The following is a 19,647-nucleotide window of genomic DNA, read 5'->3' on the forward strand; positions in this document are numbered from 1 at the left end:
ATAGAGCATACCAGTTACCGTGATCCGACCTTGCATTAGATGTACTAGGGTTGGTGGGGTTAGCCGCTGGTACACCTGTATACATACACCACTAGTGCAACGGATGTAGGTGTTAGATTCGGACCACATTTTAACTGCGATTTAGGGTTATATATTATATATATTATATATATGTATTGCATTGACATGAATTGTAGAATAGTTAGGATCTAGATAGCATTCCTTAGACAATAAGACGAGAGCGCTTACTGAGAGTATCTTGTGATATTAACATCGTCGAGTATATTCTTCCCCGACTAACGATGCGTGGTTATAGGACAATGGCAAGAACAAGAACTAGTGCTGGAACTAGCGGCGGTCGTGGAAGAGGCGTGGTGAAAACGAAGGCTCTGGTCAAGGTCGTGGTATTGGTCAAGGAACTGGACGGAGTGGAGGCCGTGGTATTGTCGTGGCACTGGGCCTGAGGTAGTTCAAGTGTTGGCTGCGGTGCAGGTCGTGGAATGAACAAGCTGGAGGGAGAGGTACTGGTCGTGGAGTTGGTCGTGGTGCAGGCCGTGGTGGCGGCGAGGTAGTAGTCGTGGACGCCGTCGTGGTGAAGCTGAAAATGAAAACACTAATGACAAGCTGGAATGCAACCAGACCCAGCCATGATTTCCATGATCACCCAAGTGGTTAATACTATACTCGCACAAAATGCGCAGAATGCACAAAATGTAGAGAATGAAGATGCTCAGTATGAGGACGCTGAGGATGATCAGGATGGTGAATATTATGAAGACGTTGATCAAGGAATTCGACTTGGGAATGTGCCAATGGGACTTAGAAGTGGCGTCAGGACTTGTACTTAAAAAAACTTTAAGGATTGTGGCGTGCAAGAGTATGATGGTAGAGGTGGAGCAGTCAAGTTTATTCAATGGTTAAAGAAGATGGAAGCTGTGATTGGTATTAGTGAATGTACTCCTGAACAAAGGGTCAAGTATGTGGCAAACTCTTTCACTAAAGATGCTTTGTCTTGGTGGAACACTCAGTGCCGAATCAGAGGCAGATTAGTGGCAAAGGCGATGTCTTGGTATAACTTCAGAGAGTTGATGATGAAAAGTTATGCACAACAACTGAACTGGTGAAGCTGGAACGAGAGTTTTTGGAACATAAGATGGTCGGTGCGGATCATGATGGATATACTACCCGCTGTAATGAACTCTCAAGGCTCGTTCCATATTTTGTTGAACCTGAGAACAAAGGTATAGAGAAGTATCTTCGTGGGTTAATTCCTCAGGATAGGTCGACTATGGCTGTTGTTCACCCACTTACCCTAGAGGAGGCTATATTGAGGTCTGAAGCTATGACAGAGGAGTTGGTTCAATGTGAACTATTACTGCTGTTGGGACAAAAAGGAAGGAAAGCAGTGGGACGAAGCTATGTAATGCACCGATTTGAGTCTGCCTGAAGGATCTGATGACTTTGTAGTGTATTGCGATGCATCGGGTCAAGGATTAGGTTGTGTGTCATGCAAAAAGGCAAAGTGATTGCTTACGCCTTGTAGATTGTGAATCCCTCGATAGCTACAGATCGCTCTCGAGATCGTCTATTGTTATGTCGTGAGTGCGGAATCCTCACGAGATAACTAGTTTGATTAGTTATCGTGTATATCGCTAATTATCAAGTAAATAATCAGCCGTATGATGCTATATTCGTTTCTATAAGCTATAGAACGAACTTAGTCGCCTGTTGTATGTGTATGTCGAATGTGATCCTCAATTTAGGGTATTCATTCGTATATATATGTTTCAGATCGAAACTGGGCTTGCTGGGCTTTGTTCTTACGAACTTAGCAGCCCAGCCCATGTAACGAAGTTAATCTTCGTTTGTACCAAACGAAGTTTATCTTCGTTTGCCTCTAACGAAGATATTCTTTATCTTCGTTAGATGTAAGACTTGGTTATTCCTAAATGTTTCATCAACAAGGAATCCTAACACATATTATGTTTGTACTTGTATAACACACAACAAACATCATACATAACATATATATAACACCAAAACATGTAATCGATCATTACCAAAACATAAAGTCCATAATCTATCAATTACATATATATAGATACGACATAAAGTAACATAATGTCTTAATCTAAAAGACAGATCAAATCTAAGTTGTTGTTGTCACATCAACGTGCATCAACAAACTCCCCCTTGACAGCAGCACCTTCGATTTCTTCAGTCTTCAAAATCTGGTCATCCATCAAATAACAATCTTCTGCTATTTGCATGGATATCTTCATGTAAGCAAAGTTGAAGAATCTTACGATAACGGCTTTCTTCATGCTTCCAAAATGGAAAGAATGAACATTCTGTATCGTATAACTTCCTTAGATCATTTCTTGAGAAGTTCACCAACTGCATCGGATCATATACTTTTCAACAAAATCTTCTTCTTCGAGTCTGCATACATCTTCGCTTCACCAGAGTTTCGATCAATTTCCCAATTATCCATCTTGTCCAAGACGTCTTGTGCCCATTTCTTGGCAGGGACTTTGATCATACACTTGACGTCATGTTGAACATACTCAACAGTTTTATCTGGCTTGACCACTCTTTTCTTCGGTCTTGGTTCAATCTTAAACTGCGGTTTGTCTGAATCTTTCATGTTCTTTCTCAACCAGAAATCATTACGAAGATTCTTACCGACAACATCAGCTAAACCATCATCACTTGGATTGATAATCCAATTATTTCCATGTTCATGTAAGTCTTCTTCACATAAACTCCTGAAATGTCTCTTACACCAAGCTAAGTACTGACAACCTTCTGGTCTTTTAAGAACAAACAGCTTCAGTTCATCATCATAGAACCAACTCCAGATGATTGTCTTGTACTTTGCAGCATCTTTGTCTGAGATATGAGTCCAATACAAATTTGGTTTCCAAGTTTCCCTATCGACCATCCATTCATTAATTCTTCTCTCGGGCACATGTCGATCAACCACATGTAATGGATCATCATCTCTGAGAGGAACTGGAAAATCATTTGGACTGAATGGTCTTGTCAAGTTAATCTCATAATCAGAAGGAATCAATGCATCACCATTCTTAGCATATACAACAAAGTGTAAAACTTTAGTTTGGCTACTGAATGGAACTTGAAGCATTCTTTCCCAAACATCTGATCTCTTCAGATCTAACACCCTACTTTCTTCAATCGATGGATCTTCAGGAATTGAGTCCCAAACTTCATCAAACCCATAAGGCTTCTTGAATATGTTTAGGTTTGGTTCAGGAACAAATTCACCTTCCTCGAGCTCATCACCATCAAAGAATAAATTGTATAATCTGGATCATCTATTAAGATTTACACAAAATGAACACCAGAATACAAAGAATAATCATGATAATTATAATAAAGATGAAATGTAATTGTATTGAAATAAGATAGATTACATTTACATGTCATAACTTATTACATACAATCGAATATACATTCTATCTAAATAATCTTTATCATAATCAAAATCAGAAACCTGAATCACGAGGAACACCAGAAGGACCAGCACCAACACCAGAAGGACCAGCATGAGAAGTATCACCTCCTGTCTCCCCCTCAATCTCTACACCCTTTCCTTTGTCTTCAACTGGGCGAGAATCATTCCTATCACCAGCATTATCAGCATCATCATCGTCATTCTGACGTCTTGGTTGAACCGCTGACAATCTACAAATCTCTTCAGGAACTTCTCCCCCTTGATTCTTGACCCAGTTGATCAAAAATGTCAAGGCTGCTCGGGTATCGGTGAGATCAGACTCCAAAGTACGAACCTGAGTCTCCAGAAGATCAACACGACGAACAAGCGAAGAATCTGAAGGAAGTCTGTAGGATAAGGAAGGAGCCACCAGAGGACGCAATACTTGTGCTTGAGAAACAGCAGGAATAACAGCAGCAGTTGGTCTTGGAGGATCAGGAATCGCTACTGAAGTAGCTTCAGCAACACGTCTACGCTTAGTTCTGGTATACTTAAGATCAGCACCCCCTGTCCGTTTCACCGGACTAACCGAACTGGCTCTGTTCACGGGATCATCCATATCGTCAAAAATTCCACGCAGTTCAGAATCATTCTGAGCAGCAACATCAGGATCAATCTGAGCAGCACGGTCAGGAATATGGCTATGTGCATCATGAACGGAGTGAGCTGAATCAGAAATAGCAGGAACAGCATGACATGCCTTACTCCGACGCTCTCTATGTAAAGCAGCACCTTCTTGAACAAAAGACTGATGTGAATGATCACTTTCAGAAGCAGCAGAGACATCATGAACCAACTTAGTTCGACGCTCATTCCGAGGGGAATCAGCGACACTTGCAGATTCATCTGTGTCTGTCTCGGTTGCAGCAGCAGAACCGTCTGAACTATCGGCTACACCTTCATCATTCCCATCATCAGAACTATCAGAATCATCACTCGAATCATCATCAGAATCATTAGCAGAAGCATTCTCAGAACTTTCTGAGTCATCAGAATCAGAATCTTCATCATTATCATCCACAAACATATCATTCTCAAGACGAGATCGATAGTTTGGATTAATCAAGTGACCAAAAAGTGGTGGATCATTAAGACCAGCCACATTACGTGTATTTGCTTCAAGATCAGCAAAAAGACGCGAAGGCCAAGCATGAAGAACGTAGCGAGGACCTTGGTCATACACTAAGTTAGGACAGAAATGTCTAACTATGGCCATAACAAACCGAGGATATAAGAGAAATCTCTTCCTCCCCCTGGCATTAATCTGATCAAGAAACTCCAGATAAAAGTATCTCGAGAAAGGATAAGGTCGATTATACACTTATGCAACCATCTGCGACGCAGTTTGAGCAGACAGTTGATCAAAACCAGCCTTGCGATTGCTCAAACACTCGAGCAATGCATACGCAAGATATCTCCATCTTCCCTGAAAACCACTCTTATCAAAAGGAAGTTTGACCTCGCCGAAAAACCCCATTCTCTGAAAACATCTAAGAAGAAGTTCAAACTCATACGTCAACTCTACTTCTTCCTCTGCTTCTACCTCTAGTTCTGCACCTAAATGCAAAACAGTACGAAGCGTTGCAGCGTTGAAGTCAAATGTAATCCCTCCAACAGTAGCACGTACAAAACTATGTCCTTCAACCATAACTTCATGAGCAGTTGACCAAAAGGAATCTATATACTGCCTAACAAGTCTAGGCGAATCACAGAAAGCAAAAAATAATCTCGATCGAGCGATGTAATCAAACATCTCATGAAAATGTTCGCTATTATGCTGATCCGGATCAAGATTAAGTGCGAGATTATGTTTCTTCACAAACTGACGCGAAGCGAGAGCCATTTCTGCAAAACAAATCACAATATCAAAACAAATATAAAATAAGCACGGTAAATGAATTGCAGACTTGAAAGACCTAATCAATAATTTCGTAAAGTAAAACTGCACAAAATTATTCGTTAAGTTGAGTTCATAAATTATAAACTGTACGAAAATAGTCACTAAATTCGTTAAGTATACAGGAACGAAGATGTAATCTAAGTTCGTAAGCTATAAAGGAACGAAGATAAATCCTAAATTCGTAAGAACTAAACTGAAGTTTTCACCTAACGAAGTCTAAATTCGTAAGGTCTAAACTGGACATGCATGTTCGTAAGTTATAACTTATATTCTAAGTTCGTAACTTATAAACGAAATCTAAGTTCGTTTGGACAGAAACTAACTTCGTAAGCATTGCTAAGAAACTAAGTTCGTTAAGCCTTGCTAAGTTCGTTCCTTATCAACTAAATTCTAAGTTCGTAAGGCATAATCGAAAGCTAACTTCGTTTCTACCAAATCTAACTTCGTTCGAACTAAAATCTAAGTTCGTTTTCACAAATCTAAATTCGTTTGGGTAAACCAGTTTAATGATCACAAGAATATATATATATATAATCAAATCGAATATATATATAAAACCTAGATCGTTTTTTGTGGACGAAAATAAGATCAAAAACTTACTTAGATCACGATTTGCAAAACAAATCAAGGAAACGAAGTAGATAGAGAGAAAAGAAAAGATTTTGGGGTTTTTAGGGTTTTGGTCGTGTGAAAATAAGAGTAATTTTCGTTTGTGAAAATAAAACGAAGAAAAACCCCTTTATATAGTGAAATAAAAATGGGTTAACTATGGGTCGGGCTAAAATCCATTCACGAAGTTATCCAAACGAAGATAGCCTTTGTTTGGACAAATTAATTTCTAACTATAAGAACGAAGATAACAGTTATCTTCGTAAGAACAAATCAAAGTTAGAAAATATTCCAGATTTCAGCTAAGTTCCTGAAAAATTTTCAGATTTTCATCAAAGCGATCTTCCAAAACACGACCCTTCATCGCAATCTGTACATAGCAAAAACTCGTTAGAAAGCAACCTGTTCATGCCTTGTACTAAAAAGTGCTATCATCCAAATTCATCATCATAATGTAAGTATATAACCGAACATTATAATCTTGAATAAAAACCCATGGTTTAAACACTAACCATCAACAAACCTGAAAATAATCAATTTATATATGAACCTCATTACCAATGACGATTATGACACCGAGAACTTCCTTTGATCATGGATATGCGTGACGGCAAACCATCTTGAAACACTTAAGTCCCATACTAGATGCCGTCTACAAAACTAACAAACAATGAACAATCCAACAAAAATTCACTGAAGAACTTAGTAAAGTTTCCAAAAGTATGTCATAAATCACAGCATGAAATTCAAAGGAAACTAATATCAAATTTGATTATTTTCATTAAATACATGAATCATAAAGTAAATAACTACTCCAAAAGCAAGTTCATGTATTCATCCTTCACATGCTCAAATCTGCATCACAAATATTATCACTACACACCAAGGATCTTATCGTCATGATATCATCCGTATAAATAACAATGTATTAACAGAAATCAGCACTCCAACTTTATCTTCTTAACCTGAACACTGCACACTTACTACAGAACTCATTAACGCATTGAGAACAAAACAGTATAATGCAGAAAATTCAAGCTACAAACACACTCAATCAGGGTTAACAAATATGAAATAACTAAAAATCTAACAAAAGATCAAGGGAGGTCATTTCTTGTCAAACCCTAAAATGTCACCAAGTTATTAATCAAATTCTTAACTTGTTACAAATTAAAATTGTGAGATTTCAAATAACTTTGACATTTCACATAACACTTGAAAGATCATTTTCTAAACTTAAACAAATTAATGTCCATATTAGAAAATCTTCTTTGTAAACAAACCACACAACCTCATTAAAAATTCACATGAAGGAATTCAGCAAAACATATACTCAGAATTTGAATAGGATCTCTCGTGCAATAAGAACTTATAAAAATACTATTTTGACTCAATAAAAAGAAAAATAACTCAGAATAAAAATTGCAGAATAATAAACTAATCTAAATTCTAATTAACTTGACTTTATACATTATTCACATTATGCTTGATTACTGCTGATTAGATCAGGTTAGCATGTTACATAAGCCTGCGGGTGAGAAATAATTCTCTTATTATAAGTTCTGAACAGTGACCCAACAGCGATTACCGGTACTTCCTGTTAAACACTCGGTACTTCCTGTTTCCTTTGAATATGACACTTTCGTATTACTTGAGCCAAGGACAGTCACCATGTAACCTAGTAAGTTACTCATGCCATACATTTAGTTTGCGAACTTATGTGACCCACAATCAGATATACTCCCATAATCGACACAAGCATTAAAATAACAAGTATTCAATATATATTTGGAAACTTCCTTGAACAAACCATGAAACACTTTTTACATTTCATCACTGAAGCACTTTAGTATTTTGCGATTTACATTTATTTTGTAACACTTTCGGTCGTACCATGGTCAAGGGCAGTCACCTTGCAACCTAAGTAGCCTAATATGTCACTTAATCACATTTACTTTCATTTGCATTAATTTTGTAACACTTTCGGTCGTACCATGGTCAAGGGCAGTCACCTTGTAACCTAAGTAGCCTAATATGTCACTTAATCACATTTAACTTAATTTACTTTCATGTTCAGGACTTGTAGAAGTTTCCAAATACAGACTGAATAAATTTTATAATAAAGCTAGATCTTTCACAGAATTTAAGGACCAGATCTTAACATTTCTGAAAAGCAAGCATTCTCAGCCATATATCTGAATATGTTTCCCACAAGAACATTGTATAATTTAAGTTCAGATTGAAGGAAACCTTGGTACTTTGTGCCTACCGATATATCCCAAATTGTAATCACTGAACTAAGCAGTTATATTACGATTAAGCAGGCTTAAAAGCTAAAGTATCGTCACTTCTAATCATTTAGCGCAGTAACCTTACTTTATTCATATTTTTTGGATTTTCGATTTTTCAATGTTTTTGTATTTTTCTGACACTAGATATATACAAACTTATACTAAGACAACTCTTTTTGTATTTTTATGACACTATCTATGTATGACTTAAACTAAGACAACTCTTTGTATTTTTATGACTCTATCTATGTACGACTTACACTACAAAGACACGAAAAATACATTTAAGTTCTTTGAGAGAAACTACTCGGCATTCTTCATACCATTGAGTTGATATAACAACTCAAGACGAGGTCCATCAAAAGCTTTAGTGTATAGATCAGCAAGATTATCATCAGTTATAACCTTTTCTAAATGAATAAGCTTTTTCTCAAAACAGTCACGTATGAAATGATACTTTATATCTATGTGCTTGGTGACTTTAAAGTTTTTCGGATTCTTGGTAATATCTATGGCAGACTTATTATCAATACAAATAGGAGTATTGGAGATATTCATACCATAGTCGCGCAATTGTTGCTGTATCCAAAGCACCTGAGAACAGCAATATCCAGCAGCAATGTACTCTGCTTCACAGGAAGACTGTGCAACAGATGTCTGCTTTTTGCACTGCCACGATATAATTCTCCCCCCTAAAAGCTGACATCCACCTGACGTTGATTTCCTATCCGAATTGTCACCACCATAATCCGAATCAGTATAAGCTACGAAGTCAAAGGAACCATACATGGGATACCAAAGACCTAGACGAGGCTTGGCTTTCACATAACGAAGAATCCTTTTCGCAGCTTTCAAGTGTGACTCTTTCGGATTAGCCTGATATCTAGCACACATAGAAACAGCAAAGGTAATATCTGGACGTGAGGCTGTCAGATACATCAAGGATCCAATGATAGCCCGATATTGAGTGGCATCGACGTATGGATCATTAGGCTTATCAGGACACAACCCATGATTAGTCTTAATGGGAGTAACAGCATCCTTAGCATCAGTCATTCGAAACCTAGTAAGAAGATCTTTGACATACTTGGTCTGATGTATAAAGAAGCCATCCTTCAGTTGATCCACCTGTAGTCCAAGGAAGAAGGTTAATTCCCCCATAGCACTCATCTCAAACTTAGCCTTCATGCTCTGTTCAAATTCCTTGCACATATTGTCATCAGATGAACCAAAAATGATGTCATCGACGTAAACCTGTACAAGCAAGTAGTCCTTCCCTTTCCATTTAATAAACAACGTGCTGTCTATAGAACCTCTGGTAAAACCACTTTCCTTCAAATGAGTTGACAATTTTTCATACCACGATCGAGGAGCCTGATGTAAACCATATAAAGCCTTATCGAGACGATATACTCTATTAGGAAAGTCTGGATCCTCAAACCCGACAGGTTGTTCTACATACACTTCTTCTTTAATTTCTCCATACAAAAAGGCACTCTTTACATCAAGCTGATACACCTTAATACCTTTATAACTAGCATATGCCAGAAATAATCGAATAGCTTCAAGTCTAGCTACAGGTGCAAATGTCTCATCGTAATCAAAGCCTTCTTGTTGCTCAAATCCTCTAACCACCAATCGAGCCTTATTGCGAGTGACTACACCTCTGTCATCTCTTTTACAACGAAAAACCCAACGCGTTGTTAAAGGAGATTCACCCGGAGGTAAGTCAACTAACGTCCATACTTCAAGCTTTCGAAACTGAGCCAATTCTTCTTGCATCGCCTCAACCCATGACGGTTCCTTAAGAGCCATTCCAACATTTTTAGGCTCAACCTGAGAGATAAAGCAATAATACAAGTACCAAGTAATTGCCCCAGTATCCTTAACTTCAGCAAACATACACGACAGTTTCTTAGATTGATTCCTCGTGCGAATAGAGGCAGAAGCATCACCAATGATTTGCTCGACTGGATGATCCTTGTTGACCCTAGTTTGAGGAACCTTATCGACTGAAAGATCATCTCCCAAGTTTGTCTGCACATGTTGCTCTGGAGTTTTATAATCTGGAGTTTTAGGCTCCTCCTGATTTTCACCTTCCGTGTCATCAGTATCATAGAAAGGAGAATCAGGTAGAGGTATATGCAAGGGATCAGTAGGATCTATAGGAGCAGGCTCTAAGGTAGAATCTGCTACTTTTGTCCCACTAGATTCTCCAGATTCAGAAGTAGGCTCAACTATTGGTGAGGAAACAGAAGAAGAACCAGAAACCGGTCCTCCATCAAGAGGATCATGGAGAGTAACTACATCCTCCACAGTCGGAACACCTGCAAAAGAAACAGGACCACGAAAAGAAGTGAAGACACCATCATAATCAAAATTATTAGCAGGACCAATGTGTACAGTAGGTTTATGACTGACAATTACGACATTTGTACCAAGATCTACTTTGCCAGTCTTCTGATTGTACACACGCCTAATCGGTGTACTTGGTACATAACCAAGAAAGAAACCCTCCTCAGATTTAGGTTCAAATTTCCCTTGAGGAAGAGTTTTAAGAAAAGTGCAAGGAACACCGAAAGGCTCAACATTCTGCAAATTGGGCTTTTTGTTGTGCAAAAGTTCATAACTAGTTTTCTTAAACCGTTTAACTGTCAAAACCCGATTCAGAATGTGACAAGCTGTATTCACTGCCTCTCCCCAGAAAGTAATAGGAAGCCCTGAATCAGCAAGCATCGTCCTGGCTGTCTCAATCAATGTCCTGTTCTTTCTTTCAGCCACGCCATTCTGTTGTGGCTCATATGGTGCACTGTACTGATGTTGAATTCCTTTGGTCAAGCAAAATACAGTAATAGTATTATTCTTGAACTCAGTACCATTGTCACTCCTGATTCTCTTAACTTTGACTCCATGGACATTTTCAACTTGTTTAATAAAATCCATAAATCGTTCTGCGGTCTCATCCTTGGTCTTCAGAAAGAATACCCATGAGTACCTCGAGTAATCATCAGTGATCACCAAACAGTAAGACATCCCTCCAATGCTTCTTATGTTCACAGGACCAAAGAGATCCATATGAAGTAATTCGAATGGTTTGGATATAGTGTTGAGTACTTTTGATTTATGCGGATTCTTATGTTGCTTTCCTTTCAAACACGGTACACACTTATCTTCCATCCCAAACTTCTTAACTGGCACACCGTCAACTAACCCAAGACTAATAAGTTCATTCATCTTCCGAAAGTTGATATGTCCCATTCTACGATGCCATAGGAGAGATTCAGACTCATTTGCCTTGCTCAACAAACAAAGGGGCTCCTTTGGATTATCAACACCTAAAAGTAAGCCATAGATGTCTCTCTTCCTAGGAGCTTTGAGCATTATCCATTCTTCTGGAATAACGAAACCCGGCTTCAAGATGTATGCCTCCTTTTCTGTGAAATGAACATTGTTGCCCTTATCACAGATCTGTGAGACACTCATTAGATTGTGAGTAAGTTGTTCCACATAGTTAACTCTTTCTAGAGTAAGTTGTCCATTGACGACATCTCCTTGACCGGTGATGTTGCCGCCCTTGGATCCAGCAAAACTAACATACGACCCATTTATACCAGTATAATTGGACAAGAGCTTCTTGTCCCCTGTCATGTGCCTGGAGCATCCACTGTCAAGGTACCACAAATGAATTGGTTTCCTAGGAACTCCCTGCACATAAAATGAGAAAAATTAGTTTTCATTGGGGACCCAAACCTTCACAGGTTTGGGTCGTCCCTTCTCATCCTTGAGAATCAGTTCAGTCCAATATCCATTGCTAGAAGCCGTGGGTGGGACTTGATTCTCGACTTGTCTTCTCACTGGAGAAGACTTCTGACCTCTCGTCGGAGAAGTTCTTGGGGAATGAGGGCCAAAAGAAGGTCTAACACTTGAGTGAATTCTGTCATAAAATGAATTACGACTTGGAGGTGTTTGTGACCGACTCGAACTCCCACTGGGGGTTGTGAATCTTGGTTCCTTAGGGGATGAACCTTTTGGTGGAGATTCACGTCGGTGAGGTATAGTAAACGGTTTTGTAGAAGATTGAACTTTAGTCTCATGAACCTGTTTATCATTACCCAACCCCCTTTTTCCTTCCGAGGTGGAAACCTTTGAAGGAGAACCCGATCTCCGAGGTCGATTTGGACATACACTGTAAACATGACCTTTTTCATGACAAGCAAAGCAAGAGAGGACCTTAACCTTTTTCTTTGTATCTACCTTATTATTGGTACTTACAGATTCACTAGTGTCCACTGACTTACTTGTTTTTCTAGAATCCTCATGGTCTCGTTTGGTCGGTGATATCCTAGACTTACTTGGGGACTTCTTACGTGCAGGCATTAGTATATGCTTCAAAACCTTAGTTGCTTCTACATTAACAACTAATTCATCTTCAGATTTGCTATTCCTAGACTGCTTAGGTAAAGGAGTTTGACGCAACTGACTTAATTTCTTCATATCCTTAATATCAACATCCCAGACTTTATCAATCCTCTTAGGGTCAATAGATGCTAATGGAAATTCTAACTCAGTATAAACCCTACTACTCTTTCGAAGTGTAAAGTGAGTAATACTGTCTTTCTGACCGTAAGAAGTGGACGGATCTAGGACAACACCTTTCAATTTCTCTTCCTTGGTAGGTTGAGAAGAAACTCCTTTAGACTCTGTTGTTTCCTCAGTCAAATTTGGCTTAGGAGTTGAGTCTTTCGATTTACCATCATCAACACTAGGTTGAAGTAGGACTTCAGGAATATTGGGTTCTACAGGAGTATAGTTATTGTTGAAAGGAGGAGGCATGCTATTATAAGAAACCTTAGCAGTGTCAGAACTCTTAGATGGAGAATCCTCAAACTTTTTCATATGCATTAAAAGCTCAGCATGTCTAGCAGAATCAACCTTAGCATTTAATTCCACTATTTCTATCCTAGCATCAGCAAGTTCTTTCTCAATTGTAGCACACTTTTTAGCTAACAATGCATAAGCTTCACCACCTACTCTTTCTACAGCCACAGCATGTTTAACTTTGTCTTTCATAGCACTAATGTCAGACTCTAAAGATCTAATCCTATCCTTTAAGAATTTTTCTCTATCAGTGACAGTTAGATCCTTTTTAATCAACTTATCTCTTTCCTCATGAGCAGCATTGACAACAGATTCTAATTGCTTAATTTGTTCATTCTTTTGTTCAATTTCATCAAACATTCGATTAACAATTTTGCAAACATGAACAATAGTATGTAGAGAGTAAGATACCTGTTGATCTGCTTCTTTGCAGTCTGCCATGTAAGCAACAAAGTCATCCACACTCATGCCTGCTGGAATTTCATACTCCTTCATCTGCTCTTCAATTGTCTTTTCAACCTTTTCTGTAGCAGAATCGTCTTTGATCTCAGCAGCTTTCACCTCTCCAGAATCTTTCATATCATCAACCTCAACCTCTTCATCAGACTCAGAATCAGTATCATATACCTCAGCAGAAGATTCCATGTTCGAGCTTTGAACATTTTCATACAAATGCTCATCATTGTGGTAAACTGTGGTGTCCAAGAAATCATCAACAGAATCCACTATCTGAGCCATATCATCAACTATTTCAGCCAAATAAGCATTATTGGTCTCATCCTGTGGAAGATTCCAAACATAAGAACCATCAGGTTGAGCAGCTACGATAGCCTTGTCATTGCCATTTCCAGTAGTATCATCAGTCAACAAGAGAGCTCTACTTGCATTCTGATTAAATGGACGATTACCACCTCTATCTTGACGTGTAGGGGTAATATTGACATCTCTCTTTGGTCGTTGACATTCTTTGGCAAAATGTCCAAAGCCATCGCAGTTATAACACTTAACCTTTGACTTGTCGAAGCCCTGAGTACCCCCAATAAGCTTTCTACCTGTTCTTTGCATAAACCTTTGCACTCTCCTGGTGATCATCGCCAAATTCCATTTCAGATCCATTTCTTCAACATCATCTGGATCTATTTGGTCATAATCTTCATCAATGAGTGCTGGATCTGTGATCCTTCCTGCAACAAAAGCTTCATGTGCAGCACACATTGCGGCAAATACATTCATCCTTCCCTCAGCTGATTTCATATCCATGGGCATAGACTTGTAACCAGCAGAAGTAGATGAAATGTTACCAAACTTCATATTTCCAGGCTTTGCACTTTCATTAGCCTTTCTAGCCTTGTAACCAGCATCAGAAGCCATGAAACCAGCAGAATCATCTCCATCCATAACACAATCAGAACTCTTTTTCGTGCCAGAAGTACCAACCCCAGAAAAGAATGCATTAACGTCAGCTGTTGGATTTTTCATAGTGGCATGATAAAGAGGTGGATCTTGTGTGAAGTTGTCTTGGAGATCCTTTGCCTTATCCTTCATTTCTCTGTTTCTTAAAGTGGATATAACACCATCTATACGAAGAGTTGCATAATCTGCTCTTTCTTGCAATCCATGACGAAACTCTTTATAAGCTTTCGGCAAACCATCCAAGAATTTATCCACTATCTCAGTAGGAGTGTACTTAAGATCGAAATAAGCTAACTCAGCAAGAAGATGTTGAAATCTCAATATAAGATCCTCAACTTGTTCGTTCTTGGTAGCATTAAAGCAATCAAATTGTTTCTTAAGCATCTTAATTCTATTTTGCTTCAACAATGGATCACCTTCACAGTAAGCTTCAATAGCATCGAACAATTGTTTTGAAGTCTTGTACTCCTGTTTAGGAAACAGGTGCACTAATTCTTGAGGAATGCACATCCGAAGAGTAGAAAGAGCCTTGTAATTAGTTGTAACACCGTTTACAGTAAGAGTTGTTCATTCATATCCTTCGGTGATCATTATCCACATGTTCAAATCTTCTCGTTGAATATAATCTTCAAATCGGCCTCTCCACGCCCAGAAGTCAGCCAATGAAACTAACTTCGGTGGAGAATTAGTACGTCCAACGAGATGATCATGATAGACAAGAGAATTCAGGTATTGTGCAACAGCAGTGTTGGTTGAAGAGGAAGCCATGGTTTAACGAAAATGGATGTGAGAAACAAAATAGTTTTAAATTCGTAAGAGGAGTTGAAACGAAGATAGTTGCTAAATTCGTTAGTTGAAACTTAACGAAAATAGATTTAAATTCGTTTGAAGGAATGGAACGAAGATAGGTCTAACTTCGTTTGAAGGAATTGAACGAAGATAAGGCTAAATTCGTGAGGTGAAGGTGAACGAAGATAACTTTAAATTCGTTAGAAGGAACTGAACGAAAATAAAGCTAAATACGTTTGAAGAGATTGTAAACGAAGATGAGTTTTAGTTCGTTTGCTAAAATTCGTTTGAGAAAACGAACTTAGCAACTGTTAGGGTGTCGGGAGGTTTTTGAGAGAAAATAATCAAACAAACGATCTCGAACCTTCGATAAGATATCGATTGGCTCTGATACCACTTGTGAATCCCTCGATAGCTACAGATCGCTCTCGAGATCGTCTATTGTTATGTCGTGAGTGCGGAATCCTCACGAGATAACTAGTTTGATTAGTTATCGTGTATATCGCTAATTATCAAGTAAATAATCAGCCGTATGATGCTATATTCGTTTCTATAAGCTATAGAACGAACTTAGTCGCCTGGTGTATGTGTATGTCGAATGTGATCCTCAATTTAGGGTATTCATTGTATATATATGTTTCAGATCGAAACTGGGCTTGCTGGGCTTTGTTCTTACGAACTTAGCAGCCCAGCCCATGTAACGAAGTTAATCTTCGTTTGTACCAAACAAAGTTTATCTTCGTTTGATGTAAGACTTGGTTATATTCCTTAATGTTTCATCAACAAGGAATCCTAACACATATTATGTTTGTACTTGTATAACACACAACAAACATCATACATAACATATATATAACACCAAAACATGTAATCGAACATTACCAAAACATAAAGTCCATAATCTATCAATTACATATGTATAGATACGACATAAAGTAACATAATGTCTTAATCTAAAAGACAGATCAAATCTAAGTTGTTGTTGTCACATCAACGTGCATCAACATAGATGCAGATTCGGTGTGACAATCGCAACATAGATTTGATTATCGTTTATGTTTTTAGGAACTTGTTTGTAATCATTTTAATAAGAACTTGTGTTGATATTTAATGATTACGTTGAACTTGATATTATATCTGTTTATGTTTTGTATTGTGTTTGTGTGTTATATATGTTTTGTAGGTACAAGAACATAGAATCAAGGTTTATAAGTGTCGTAGAACACTTAAACGGTGATTGGATGTTATGTACGAGTCAAACAAAGTCAAACAAAGAACAATGGGTCGTCCCTCGTGCTGACGTCATCAGCATGTAGGAACAACCTCGTGCTGACGTCAGCACGAGGCATATCGGTTGTTTATTGTTTCGGGCCTAATACGTAATTAAGGCCTAAGCCCACACGATCCAATACTTAACTAGTATAAATACAAGACCTAATCTACGAAATTAGGTTAATGATTTACGAATTCTTGAGAGTTATTCACGAATTAACGAGCTAAGGTTATTTGTTCTTTCGTGTGATCTCCTACACGAACCACAAGCCTTGTGCATCTTCTTGGGTTGGTTAATTGCTTATTAATCAACGAAAGGCAATAGTAATCTAGTTATCTCAAGAGGATTCCGCACTCTTGACATAACGAATCACGTCTTATTACGATCCACGCAACAATAGGGCACCTTACAAGTGGTATCAGAGCCCTAAGATTGATTACCAGAAGGTTTAAGATCGTTTGATTGGCTATTGATTGCAAATTCGTTCGAAATTCGTGTTAATTTGCGTTTTCGTGCTCTCCTTCGTGTGACACTTCGTGCTTACGTCAGCACGAGGTTGGTTTTTGCTTCGTGCTTACGTCATTGTCACTTCGTGGACTTTGTGTCACGTGTGACTCGTGTAACACTAAGTCGTGACGCGGTACTTCGTGCTCTACTTCGTGCCACGTGTACTTCGTGTAAGTCATACAGCTTCGTGCCACGTATACTTCGTGCCAGGTATACTTCGTGCCACGTGTACTTCGTCTCACACGAACTTAGTGTTATTTCGTTTAATTTGTTATCAAAAGATTCGAAATGACTACTTTACCAGCTGCCGCAAACTCACCTAATGCCTTACTTATCAGCCAGATGATCATGCATGATCATGAGGTTGGTCGAGGTAATACACCTCCAAAGCTTTTCCGTATGGAAAATTATTGGATGTGGAAGAGACGTTTTGAAGACTACATTCGTCTCACTGACATGGAAATGTGGCTAGTAATAACTCAAGGTTTTGATTGGCCTTCATATGAGAAGAACGGAGTAATCAGTAGGTATACTTATGCTGATATGCCTATTGAAGAACGTAAAAGATACATTGTTGAAGGGAAAGCATTGTCAACTCTAACTATGGCATTGCCTCAAGATAGTGTACATTAGTTTAAAAAGTACACTACTTCAAAGGATTTATGGGATGCTCTCGAAAGATATTGTGAGGGTGATGTAACTTTGAAGAAAAACCGTATCAAGCTTCTCAAGCGTCAATATGAAGCCTTTAATGGACTGAAAGGGGAATCTCTTGATGAGATTATTATTCGATTCAGTCATCTAACAACTGAATTGTCATACTTTGAAGTTGTTTATCCTCAAACTGAGCTAGTTGATAAGTTTCTGGATTCACTGCCTAAAACTTGGACTGATTATGTTCATCAACTTCAAGATGATCAGGAATACAATACATGGGATTTTGAGAAGGTAGTCTCCAAGCTGAAGAACAGAGATATGAAGAGAAGGCTTAAGGACACTCACTCGGATTTTACACAAGATCCATCCTTGTATCATGCTAAGTCTGTTTATTTAGCAAGTTCCAGCTCAGGAAATATGCATTTCTAAGTGGTGCAAAAGCTACAACACCATTGTAGATGCTGATGGTATTGCCGATATGTTGCTTATGACAATACAAATCAAATGTTAAGAGCAATGCACAATCTTTCCATTCTATGCCGATGAGTATGAGTTCTGCAGAAGGAAGAATGAGTATTTACTCAGCCTTTTGTAATGCCATGAAGCTTTATTGGGGGAAAGGTTACTGATCCTGCAGTAATTGATGAGGATTACAATCAAATAGATCCTGATGATTTTGAAGAAATGGATCTACAATGGCAGCTTGCTATGCTTACTATTAAGGTCAGAGATTCATTCAGAGAACTGTTAGACCTATAGGTAATGGCACTAAAGGTTTTGACAAATCCAAGGTGAAATGTTATGATTGCGATGGATTTGGTAATTTGCAAGAGAGTGTCAACGACCTAAGAGGATTGATAATACTGTTGCTGGTCGTCAAATTACAATCAAGGCGGTATTACACCGAATATCATAAGACGCAAGCATGACATATCCTGTTACTCCCATCAGCCAGTTTCATCACCTTTTCGGAATCAAAGGCTATTGTTGTTCAAATCCAGATGGTACTTATCATGGGATACACAATCCGATGATACCTCGAACATCATGCTACATGGTAGAATTATATGGAGGTAGCCGCAACGATTGATATGCTGTGTACTCAAGTGAAGAAAGTGCATCTTAGATAGTACAGAAGAATATGTGTAATGTTGCTTAGACAGTAGATCGAGAGTGAACAAATGACTGCAGTAAAAGCATCTAAGAAAAGAAAGAGTCATCAAATCCTGTTGATGACATTTTTATGCAGAGCTTGAAGAACGATGAAAACTTTGAGATACCTGAAGGTATGACAACTGAAGACTTTGTTGCATACATGGCAACTGCAAGGCTGCAGATCAGAAGGTATCCTGTTCTTTATCTTCTATATTGACGTGTGAAAAATGGTGTCTGACTTAAAACTTGAGGTGTTTATTTTGAATAAGTCAGTTATTAACTTAACTATCAGAACAACATGTTTAAAAGGAACGACTCTTTGTGTGCCAAAATTCTGGTTTGGTAAAACAAGACAGTCTTTAATCAAGATAAGATTCATGCATCTGATAAGGATATTCTTGCATTAAAGAAAACCTAAAGATCAGTTTCTGATGGAAAAGTAGGAATTAACATATGCTCAACTAACTCAAGATTTTTCTAAAAAGAGAAAAGAATTAGTGACGCAAATTGGAGATATGTAAGCTTAATACAAGACTAGATCAAATTAGGGGATCTGATTTAATACGATCATGCAAATGTAAAACCTGTACCACGGATTCAAAGATAAAGTGGTTTGGGTATGAGTATATGAAGTTAGGGTCCGTTCAATGATAATTAT

The 19,647-nt window shown here is 38.2% G+C and overlaps 1 protein-coding gene across 1 annotated transcript; it reads right to left on the bottom strand.

Annotated features, from left to right (window-relative positions):
- Positions 1–1,181: 1,181 nt before the first annotated feature.
- LOC122584264 (dentin sialophosphoprotein-like) lies at positions 1,182–7,729 on the bottom strand. The gene is made up of 3 exons (XM_043756478.1): positions 7,615–7,729; positions 3,813–4,519; positions 1,182–1,229 (listed from the first exon to the last, which is right to left on the bottom strand). Exons 1-3 carry the CDS (start codon positions 7,727–7,729, stop codon positions 1,182–1,184), a joined length of 870 nt encoding a protein of 289 aa, XP_043612413.1.
- Between the last annotated feature and the right edge of the window lie 11,918 nt (positions 7,730–19,647).

This window comes from Erigeron canadensis, unplaced genomic scaffold (genome assembly GCF_010389155.1).
Source record: "Erigeron canadensis isolate Cc75 unplaced genomic scaffold, C_canadensis_v1 Conyza_canadensis_unscaffolded:181, whole genome shotgun sequence".
Classification (NCBI taxonomy): Eukaryota; Viridiplantae; Streptophyta; class Magnoliopsida; order Asterales; family Asteraceae; genus Erigeron; species Erigeron canadensis.